At 50.7% G+C, this 11044-nt stretch overlaps 1 protein-coding gene across 1 annotated transcript; it reads right to left on the bottom strand.

Moving 5' to 3' along the window:
* Window positions 1-3894: 3894 nt before the first annotated feature.
* ZDHHC24 (zDHHC palmitoyltransferase 24) lies at window positions 3895-10304 on the bottom strand. Its single transcript, XM_019645100.1, has 3 exons — window positions 9990-10304; window positions 8179-8456; window positions 3895-4478 (listed from the first exon to the last, which is right to left on the bottom strand). Exons 1-3 carry the CDS (start codon window positions 10262-10264, stop codon window positions 4183-4185), a joined length of 849 nt encoding a protein of 282 aa, XP_019500645.1. The 5' UTR covers window positions 10265-10304; the 3' UTR covers window positions 3895-4182.
* Between the last annotated feature and the right edge of the window lie 740 nt (window positions 10305-11044).

Here is an 11044-nt window from a genome sequence, read left to right as displayed (position 1 = left end):
CTAGTGCCATCTGTCGCAAACATGCGTCATGACTTTTCCGACAACCCAACAGAAATCAATGAAATTGAAGTCAGGAAATCAAGAGAGAAAATAAATGAAACCAAGAACTGGTTCTTTGAAATCTCATCAGAACCAGCAAGGGACATTGTCTATCCCCAAGCCTAGTGCTGGATAGAAGGGGGGAAAACCTCTCCTGTGAATTTTTAACCACAAGCCAGCCTGAATAAGTTTGCAACCCGAATTGACAACACCTGGGTGGTCCAAACAACGCCTTGAAAATTTAGTTTGAAGTGGTGCAGGATTGGCATCTTACCAGGTAACTGATAACTGGAGGAATTTACTTTTAACCCAATCTCAAAATATCCCCATTGATAAAATTCCAACAAATATACACAGTCAAAACTCAGAAATTGCAAGATAAGAAGGCATTGTGAGCAAGAGCCAATATAGATGCTAGTCTGCATAATCAGGCTTTAAAGACATAAAATATTACCAAACAATATAACATGTGTTTTCAGTATATTTAAAGAAAAAAAGAAACTTTAAGTACAGAGCAAGAGAGTATGTAAAATGATCTAGCAAATTTGAAAAAGAACAAAATAGAACTTCTAGAAATGAAAAGTAAAATATTTGACATGTAAACCTCAATGGATGAGTTGGTACAACCATTTAAAAAAAACAACAGATTGGTTTAGCAGCTGAAGAAAGACTAACTAGAAGATATATCTGTAGAAATGATCCAGAATGCCAGAAACAGATAGAAAATATAAGCTATTAAGAGACAAGGAGGATGGAGTGGGGGGAGGTCTAATAAGATTTCCAGTAGGAACAGAAAATATCTTAAGTTATGACTGAGAATTTTCTAGAATTGATAAAGGGCATCAATTCATAGAATCAGGAAGCCTAAGGAACCCTGTTAGGATAACTATAAAGAAAACCATATTTGGGCACATCACAGTAAAACTGCAGAGTACCAAAGACAAAAAAATCAGATGGTGACAAAAAATATCTTCAAAGAAACACTAATAACAAAAAATATTGGGTTGTCAGAAAAGTCATGATGTATTTTTTTTGTTTTTCGCTGCAAAAATGCAACATCACTGATCCGACAACACAATAGATGACAGCTGACTTAGCAACAAGGGAGACCAAAAGACGGAATAGTATTTTCAATACATTGAGGGTAAATAACTATGAACCTAGAATTCTATACCCAGCAAAAAATAACTTTAAATAAAAAGATAAAAAACTAGAAGTAATGGGAAAAGTAGTACAAAATAAAGCGGTAGATATATACCCAAGTATATTAATTACAATAAATATGAATGACTAAATGCTTCAATTAGAAGACACTGCTATCTAGACTTTATAATCCATCTATAGCTTTTTTTTAAAAGAAATTTTATTGGGGAACAGTGTGTTTTTCCAGGACCCATCAGCTCCAAGACAAGTAGTTGTATCAATCTAGTTGTGGAGGACGCAGCTCCTTGACCCATGCAGGAATCAAACCGGCAGCCCCGGTGCCACGAGCCCTTGCTCTAACCAGCTGAGCCAACTGGCCGCCCCTATAGGCTATTTTTTAAGAAAGTGATTGAAAGTAAAAGGATAAAAACTCTTAACATAGCTGGAATGGAAGGGAACTTTCTCATCCTAATAAAGGGCAACAAATAAAAAAACAGCAAACACATTTTATGGTGAAATATTGAAATTTTTCCCTCTAAGCTCAGAAACAAGGGTGCCAGCTACTTTCCCTCTACCCATTCACAAGGGGCAAGAAAAATAAAAGGTATAAAAATTAAAAATAGCAACTGTCTTTTCATAGATGATATGAATAAATACAGAAAACTCAGAATTTACAAGTAAATTATAAGACTAAGTTTTAGGTTTGCTGGATACAATCTATTTTCATAACCATGCACAATAGCATAACAATATAAAATACTTAAGAATACATCTAACAAAAAAGGCATGATCTTTATGAGGAAACTGTATATGACTTGACTGAAAACATTAAATGGAGAGACACCATGTTCATGAGCTAGTAAATTCAATTTCATGTAGATATTGATTTTCCCAAGACTGATCTATAGACTCAGTGGGTCTCATTCACAATCTCAAAGGGGTTTTTACTGGTGGAACTTGACAGACTGATTCTAAAATCTAGATGGAAGAGCAAGGACCACGAATAGATCTTAGGGGATCCTACGCAAAGGTGGATAAAATGACCAGTAGGACGATAGGGAAATATAAACTGGTCTACAGCAAAAGGAATACAATACAGCTGCATACATTCATTTGGATAAATCTCAGGAACAATACTGAGTGGAAAAGCAAGTCACAGAATAAACATGGTATGATTCCATTTATATAAAATTCAAAAACATGCAAAACCCAAGCAAACGTGTGATAACATTACAAAGCAAAGCCAGGGAATGGATAAGCCAGCAGTGTCCCCTCCACCTACCGGGAGGGGCGCAGCAGGGACTTCACAAAAAATGGTATCCATTTTTTACGTGGGGATGGGAGGGTGTTGTTTCTCGTTATAAATATTTTCTTGCATCCTATTTAAAAACAAGAGATATTCTGGAGGGTGAGGGGTAAAGCAGAGGAGGAAACAGGCAGTCTGCCAATGCTGTGTATGCGTACAGCACAAAGTGCCAGGCACACCAAGTTCCTAACACAGTGGAAAAATAGTAATAGAGCATACCACTTGGAAAAACAAAAAAAGTCCTAGCAGCTCAAACCTCTGTGGGCATGGCAGGGCCTGCCAGAAGGGTGGGCTTCTCTGTGGGTTCTTGGGGAACAAGCCTGCCATGTCACTGGAGGGCCCCTCTCCAGCAGCTTCTGTGGACTTTCACTTAGCCCCATTTTTGGTCCAGCCCCTCTCCCCTACTCTCCCCAGTGCCTAAGACCCCAAGCTGCTTCAAATAGCCTCCACCTCCACCCCAGAGGGGTAGCTGCTTGGCTGCAAGGGGTGGGGTGGGTGCTGGGGGAGGAGCAACCTAGCTGCTCCTCCTATCAATCCCTGCTGTCAGCCCCCAACCTTGCCCTCCAAGGTGCTGGTGGAATTCCTGAGCCTCTCCAGGGTTCTGGGGAGCAGTGTGGCTGCCTTTTGGCCCCTCCCTCTGGAAACACAATTTCAACTTCTACTTCTCTGCTAAGAGAGTAAATAAGCCTCCATCCACTTTCTGTCTTTCAAAATGCCAGGCTCTTTGGTCTACTGCTGTCTCCCTCCTATTTTTTTTCTCCTTGTAAATTTATATCTTTAAGAAAGTTTTTTTTTACTATCATTTTAAATTTTAAGAGGAAACAGAGATAAACCCATGTGTTTAAACCTGGCACATTTAACATTTAACTCATTACTATGTTTAAATAAAAATGTTGGACAAGTGTCTCCCAAAGCGCTCAGAGAAGCCCCCTCAGCTTCGTAGATGCCTGAACTCCCCCCACCCGATTTCTCTGCCTTGATTGTCCCACTCTCCTCCTTTGACTGTGCAAGGGTGAAGGAGAAAGCACCAAGACCTGGGTTCAAATTCTGACTCCTTCACTTACTACCCCATGCAAGACCTTATCACATCAACTCTCAGAGCTTTCAATTTTTCACCTGCATGATTGCTGCCGAGTGTACCAAGGTAGCTAGAGAGAGGTTCGGTGAAATTGTGGAAATGCTTCTAACTATCAAGCACTGAACCTGGGAAAGAGTTTCAGATTCTCATACCCTGGATCACTACATGCCACCCTGGCCTGCTGGTGCTCCCACCCCCATCCCACCAAGGTCACAGGAGGCAGAGCCCTGACCCCTCACATGCTCAGACACCTTGGGGCTCCCAGGCCTGACAATCAGGAGCCTGGAATAGCAGTCTGGGCACCAGAAACCCACAAAGATGCAGTGGGTCCAAGAACCAAGTGGGCGCTTTATTAACCTGACAAAGGGGTGGCCCCTTGGCAGACCTTCCACTGCACTCGGGGGCCACTGATAGAGGCAGAACTGCAGGGTCCATGCCCTGGATACTGAGTCCACGCTGGGCAGGGGCAAGGACAAGGATGGGGCTGGAGCTGCTAAAAAGCAGACATTAAGTACCAACCCGCCTGCCCCCCCTAAGGCTGGCGGTGGGTCTGAAATGAGTTAGGAGCCCCCTCTCCTGGTTCCCTCGCCCTGTACAGCTCTGGCTCTTTCTGGAGTCAGGAAGCCATGAGTCCCACATCACCTGTGGTCTGGAAGGTGATCCCGTCCCCAGGCAATGGGGAGGCCAGGAAGGGCCAGAGCCAGACGAGGACCCAGCGGGGCCCCAGGGCCGCCTGCAGGTTGTGACAGGGGCCCAAGTCATAAGAGTGCTGGCCCCGAGCCCACTCCCACGTGGTCTGGCCCCGAAGCAGCAGCGTCCCATGGAAAAGCAGCCCAGCCCCGCACAGCAGCGCACCCGCCACACATGTGTCCGTCACGAAGGCCAGGGCGAACTGCGCCAGAGACACTCTGCCTGCGAGGAGAGAGCAGAGAAGGTCAGGGGACAGCAGCAGGTCCACCTCCCTCCCGAGAGCCCAGCTTCTCCTCCCAGCCCCTACCCTCCACCATGAAGTAGGGCTCATACCTCCCTCAGCACAGGTGCTACTCCCTGGCTGGCCCCTGCTGGGTGATGGGAACACACCCATGAACCTGGCAGACACAGCCCTCTGCCTTATAGACGACTTTCATTCATGCATCGCGAACTTGTGAGCGCCTCCCATGTGCTGGACACGGTGCCAGGCACGGCGAATACCAAGATGAATGGAAGATAGCATCTCTGACCTCTGGGAGCTCACAGACATTCACGAGATTGCTTCTGGGCCGGCCGAGTGGCGCGTTGGGTAAGAGCTGGCTTGGGCACCAGCTCTGAGTAGCAGGGCCCCGGTTCAGATCCCACATGAGGGCCAGTGACACTACCCTCTACAGCTAAGATGGTGAACAACAGCTCGACCTGGAGCTGGGCTGCTGTGAGTCGCTGGCGACAGCGTAGGCTGCAGTGGGGCTGCCGTGAGCTACCGTGAGCAGCCGGCAGCCAGCGTGAGCTGCCAAGAGCCACCGAGAGCAGCTTTCCAGTGGCCGGCGACCAATCTACCTCACCTGGGAAGAGCGCAATGCTAATACCAACATGGGCCAGTGAAGCGACATCCTCCACAACTAGACTGAAGAACAAAAGGACAGCAACTTGTCTGTTCCCCTTCCCCAATTCCCCAAAGCTGTTCCCCTCCCTCAATTCCCCAATAAAATCTTTAAAAAAAAAAAAAAGATCGCTTCTCAGTTACTTAATTATGTAAGCTGTGATGTGTGTTACTGAAAAAGAAAGGCATCTCGTACCATCCCTGCCTCCTGTGGTAGGTTGTATTTGCTGAACTAATGAACTACAAGATGTCATGAAACATTATGCTAAGCGAAGAGGCCAGACACAAAAGGTCACATGTATGATGCCACTTATACGAAATGTCCCAAATAGGCAAATCCATAGGGACAGTAGTTTGGTGGTTGCCAGAGGCTGGGGGGATTCAGAGGGAATGGGGTGTCACTGCTTAACAGGTACATATGGGCTTCTTTTGGGAGGTGATGAAAATGTTCTGGAATTAGATAGTGGTGGTGGTAGTGTAACACTGTGAATGTACTAAATGCCACTGAATTGTGCACTTGAAAATGGTTACAAATGATGAATTCCATGTTACGTGAATTTTACTTCAATAAAGAGCCTATGGGGGAAATGCCATGCACACTTAATAGGAGGCTAAGGCAAGTGGACTTCATCTGTTTTAATCAAGTGATATTATGAGTGGGGCCTGAAGGTTAAGGAGGTATTTATGTGCTAGGTGAAGAGGGGAGAAAACATTCTGTTTGAAGGTCCTGAGGCAGGACAGAGCAGTGCATGTGAGATAAATGACGGACAGTGCTGGAAGCTCAGGAGAGAAGCCCAGGCTGGACACAGATTTGTGGGGATTCAGTCACAGGCAGTTCAGAGACCAGCGAGAGTGTGCAGAGCAAGATGGGGATGGGGCCTTGACCTCAGCACCAGGAAACCATGTCCTTAGGGACCAGATAAAGAAAAGGAAACCAGAAAGAAGGAGAAAACCCAAAGTACGAGCTGTCGGTGACACCAAGGATAGAGCCCTTCAAGGAAGTTAGAGGGCAGTGGTTTTATGAGGCTGAAAGGTCTAGTGAAGCAAGAGACTCAAAAAGGTTCTGTGGGTTTTGTGGAGACAGAAGCCTGGGGACCATGGCAGTCTCAGAAGAGTGGTGGGGAACAGAAGCCAGCTTGGAGCAGGTAGAGGAATGGGGGGGAGGTGAGGAAAAGCAGCCCGTGAGCCCAGTCAAGTCCTTCAAGAACTTTGGCTGCTGACAAAAGAGCCAGAGAGAAGAGCTAGGAGAGGAGGATGTGGGGGGAAAAGAGGACGAGAGGGTTTTGGGGGCGGGGGGGTGGACCTGAAGGCGGCCAGTAGAGGGAGCCTCTGAAGGCAGGAGAGGCCAACCCCAGTGCGTGGCCACTGAGCAGGGAAGAGGGGCCAGACACCAGGAGAAGCTGGGGGCAGTCAGCCTGGCTTAGAGGTCTGAAGACAGGACAATTCTGGAGGTACCAACTCATGTCTCGTCTTCTCTGTGATGGATTTTCAAGAGATGGGGGCTTGGAGGACAGGAGAGTGTGAAAGTTTGAGCTGCAGTCATCAGGGGGAGCAAGCTGATGAGAAACTAGGACAGCCAGGCACAGCGGAGGGCCTGTTGAGGTCAGAGGCCATACGTGGCATAGTACCAACGTGCCATGAAGTATCATGCGTCCCTGGCAGCTCTCAGCAGCTGGCATAGAGAAGCCAGGGAGGCACAGTGGAAGGAAGACGGTGCGAAGTTCTGAGATATTGGCAGGAGAATGGTGGGAATGAGGGCTCCAAACTGGACACGGAGGGTAGTGAAGGTACCGATGGACAGAAAGGTGAGAGCCAGGAGCTAACGGAGCAGGTGCAGTGGAGTAAGAGTGAGAGATGGATAGGAGGGGACGAGGGGAGCAGAGAGAGGGGCGGCCGATGGGGAGTTGGGAGGTGACACATTTTAGATGCTGACAAGGTCTGGGGTGCAGACATGGGAGTAGGAGAAGGAAGTAAAATGGAGAAGGTCAAGAAGCTGAGTGACTGGGGCACTGAATAAATCATTCGCCCAGACTGTCAGACACCCATGATTTCAACAGGGCCCAGGGCTGAGAGACAGGGACTGGGCGCTGGAGTCCAAATCTTCAGAGACTGAGAGGCCTTGGATAGCCACAGGGAGGCGGGTGTACGGAGGTGCAGCCGAGGGCTTGAGTCTCGGTAGAGGCAGGGAGTCATCAAGGGGGGCTGCTCAGGAAGCCAGTGTGGGCAAAGGAAGACACTGCAACCTCACTGGGCCTCGCAAGGTCTCCCCTGGGGCTGCAGGGAGGGGGTCCTTGGGACAGAGCTGGGCTTGGATCCCATGAGGAGACACAGCAACCATTCAGTGGTCTAGGAGTTACACAATCACAGGACAAGGTTAGAGAGGACCATGGAGAGGTCAGGAGGAAGGAGTCAGGGGAGAGAAAGCCCAAAGCGTTTTGTGGGGGAGGGAAAGAGGAGTATAAAAGACCAGCGGGGTTTTACCGTGGGTGGTGGCAGAGAAAAGATGAATAAATGTGTCACCCAGAACAGCCTTTCAATCAGCCTCCCGATCCAATCTTCCCCTCCTGACTTCCAAAGACTGGGCCTTCCCCTCCCTGTAACTTTCAGTGGCCCCCCACTGCCCAGTCAAGTAAGGGCCATCTCCTCACACCAGCATTCAAGGCCTCCACCATCCAGTCCCAGCCTATCGTCCTAGCCTTAATTCTCACAATTCCCATCAAATTGCCTTCACGACTCCCTGCCCAATACACACCTCCCCACTCACCCCACCCGCTACCCCCCACCCCAATGAACTCCTCAGTCAACACTTCCTGGAATCCCTCCCTGACTCTCCCAGCCAGAACTCTGAACCTATATTCAGGCCCTGTATTTCACCATACAGCATGCCCACTTGAATACAGGCTGCCCTCCCCGCCCCATTAATGACACTGCGAATGGGTCCCCAGGGAATTGCCAGAACCAGCCCCAAACCACGTGTCCCACCAGAATGCCCCGCCACCGGGGCCTCTGCCTCTTCCCGGAGGCCTCCCGGGCTCCCACCTGTGAGCAGCATGAGCCAGGGCAGCAGCAGCAGGGCCGCGGTGTGGAGGGGCGTGTGGGCTCGAAGCAGGGCTGACAGGGCCGGGCCCAGCAGCACAGACACGTGGAGCAGGACGCCTGCGGCATGCAGCAGCAGGCACAGGAAGGGCCGATAGTTGCGAAAGCCCACGCAGCGGCCCAGCAGGCGGCAGTGGTGGTCCCGACGCAGGACGCAGATGCGGCAGGCGTAGCAATGCCCGCTGCGCGGTGGCACCTGGCTTTGGCACTGGTAGCAGTAACTGCAGGGAAGGAACCTCAGGGTCAGTTCCCCCAGCAACTCTGAGTGCCCCATCTCAAGCCCAGGTCAGCCGCTGAGCCCACCTCGGGGAAGCAGTGGCTGCCTTCCCTAAGCCTCAGACGCTTCCTAGGTAAATGCAGGTTGAACACCACTTCCCAGGCCCTTCCAGTTCTAGCAGGGCAGGTCTGAGGTCATTTGCAGCTCTGACATCCCCAGTCCTAAGGCCTGTCTCTGGCCTCTAACATCCAGGAACAAACTTCTCACTTCCTCCACAAGACACCACCTGGCCAGAGTCACCATGACCTCTGCCCTGGATTATTGCAACAGCCTCTTGACTGGTCTCTCTGATTCCACCTTTGTCCCCTCCTAGTGTAGTGTCACCCCAGTAGCCAGACTGATCCTCAAAAATCTATGTCCCAGGCCTACCAAGTGGAGCATTGGTTAAGAGCCGGTTTGGGACGCCAGAGGGCCGTGGTTCGGATCCCACATGTGAGGGCCAGTGACACTGCCCTCTACAGCTAAGATGCTGAACCTGGAGCTGGGCTGCCATGAGTGGCCTGCGACTGCTAGACTGCAGCTCCTGCTGCAGTGGGTTGCCATGGGCTACCATGTGTAGCCAGCAGCCTTCGTGAGTAGCCAGCAGCTGCTGTGAGCGGCCGTCCAGAAGCCAGCAACTGATCTGCCTCGCCCAGGAAGAGCGCAATGATGGTGCCAACTTGGGCCAGTGAAGCAACATCCTCCACAACTAGACTGAAGAACAAAAGGACAGCAACTTATCTGTTCCCCTCCCCCCAATTCCCCAGCGCTGTTCCCATCCCCCAATTCCCCAATTTAAAAAAAAAAGAAAATCTATGTCCCTCCTCTGCTCAAAACCCTCCAATGGCTCTCCATCTTACTTCTAGTAAAAAGCAAAGTCTTCAATGTCCTACCAGGTCTTTACATCTCTAACCTCTCTCCTCTCTTTCTCTCATTCCACATCAGCCACGCTGGCCTTCTTGCTGTTCCTGGAACATGCTAAACATGTAACTGCCTCAGAGCCTTTGCAATGTCTGTTCCCTCTGCCTGGAACACTCTTACACGCTGATTCTCACATGGCTAACTCCCCCACCTTCTTCAAGTCTCTCTTCAAATGACATCTTCTCAACAAGGCCTACTTGACCACCCTATTTAAAACTGGAACTTACACCTGTTCTGCTTTTTGTTTCCATAACACCTTCTAACATTCTATATATTTATTATGCCTATGGTTTATTATCTGCCCCTTCCCACATTGAAATCAGCTCCAGGAGGTCAGAAACCTGCTTCATTGTACCTCCAGTGCCTGGAACAGTACCTTGCACATAGTAGGTGCTCAGTAAACATTTGTAAGTCAATGAATGATATTCCTTCCGGCTCTACCGTCCCAGGTTCTAAAGGAGTTCTCTGGCTCTAACATGCGGATCCTACTGTAATTTTGTTCTAACATCTTCAGGTCCTAGGGCCCCTCCCCCTATCCAAGCTCCCGCTTCCCTGCCGGATCCCGCACCCCACTCACGCCCAGCCCTGGCCCAGACCGCGGCCGGCCAGCATCACTCCCCGGATGCTAGGATCCGAGCGCAGGAAGAGCCCCACGTTGCCCAGCAGGTTGAGCAGCTGGAAGGCGGCCAGCGCCAGCTGCAAGGCCCGGGCCAGGGGTCCCAGTGGGGGCGGCCCGGGACCCAGCACCAGCACGTAGGCCAGTTCCAGGCTTACGGCCGCGGCCCACAGCGCAGTGAGCACGAGGGGCAGCCGCGCGGACGCCCCGTCCGCACTCCCCCAAGGCTGCTCCATGGCCTGAACCCAACCGCTGTCGGATCCCGAGTACCCCGCCGCTTCCGTATTGGGGCGGGGATAGTGGCAGACGGACGTCTCCCATGTCCAATAGAAGCTCTGCAGGGGTGCTGTGAGAGTTCACAGGGAGCAGTCGGCAGATTCGGAGATGTGATTGGACGGCCAAATGAGCCAAGGGAGATGCTTGGAATCTTGTTGGCGCTAGAGCCCAGGAGGGCCACGACATTATAGCCCCGCCTGCCCACGAAGGCCCCGCCCCACCCGCTGAAGGCCCGCCGGCTGGCCTGGCTATCCTGCACGCTCGCAGGATTGAGTTGCACCCTCGGTGGCGTCGGGGTTTCCCTGCTCAGCACATTCCCGCTCATCCCTCAGCCGTCCAGATATTAATAGCCCTGCATCGGTCCAGCCAGCTGGCCTGGAGCCCCTCCCCATGCTCGAGTGTCTCCCTTTATCACCCCAGAAAACATTGAAAACAGCTCGATGTCTTGGTGTTTCTGACTGTGAAATGGGGATAGGGTTCCCTGTTTCCCACCAGCGCGGTGCAGGAAGAGGGTCAGGAGGAGGCCCAAAGGGCGGCTTCAAGAGCAGTCTGTAGCTACTATTATCAGCATCTCCCTTGCACACTTGAGGAAACAGAGAGGGTCCGTGGCTTTCCCAAGGTCACACAGCGCCCAAGTGGCGGAGCAGAACGCGAACCCCGGATCTCCGCCACTGGATCCACCCCAGCACCCCCAAATTCTGCAGTCCCCTGGCTCCAGGGCAACCTTTTGCCTGGTCCCG

This window comes from Hipposideros armiger, unplaced genomic scaffold (assembly GCF_001890085.2).
Source record: "Hipposideros armiger isolate ML-2016 unplaced genomic scaffold, ASM189008v1 scaffold_93, whole genome shotgun sequence".
NCBI classification, from domain to species: domain Eukaryota; kingdom Metazoa; phylum Chordata; class Mammalia; order Chiroptera; family Hipposideridae; genus Hipposideros; species Hipposideros armiger.
This window is presented reverse-complemented; position numbering and strand designations above follow the sequence as displayed.

Coding starts and splice junctions, on each gene's coding strand:
- ZDHHC24 (XM_019645100.1), bottom strand. CDS start 10,264: ATGGAGCAGCCTTGGGGGAGTGCGGACGGGGCGTCCGCGCGGCTGCCC. Junction 8,457..9,989: donor GGTCTGGGCCAGGGCTGGGC/GTGAGTGGGGTG, acceptor CCTTCCCTGCAG/TTACTGCTACCAGTGCCAAA. Junction 4,479..8,178: donor CTGGCTCATGCTGCTCACAG/GTGGGAGCCCGG, acceptor CTCTCCTCGCAG/GCAGAGTGTCTCTGGCGCAG.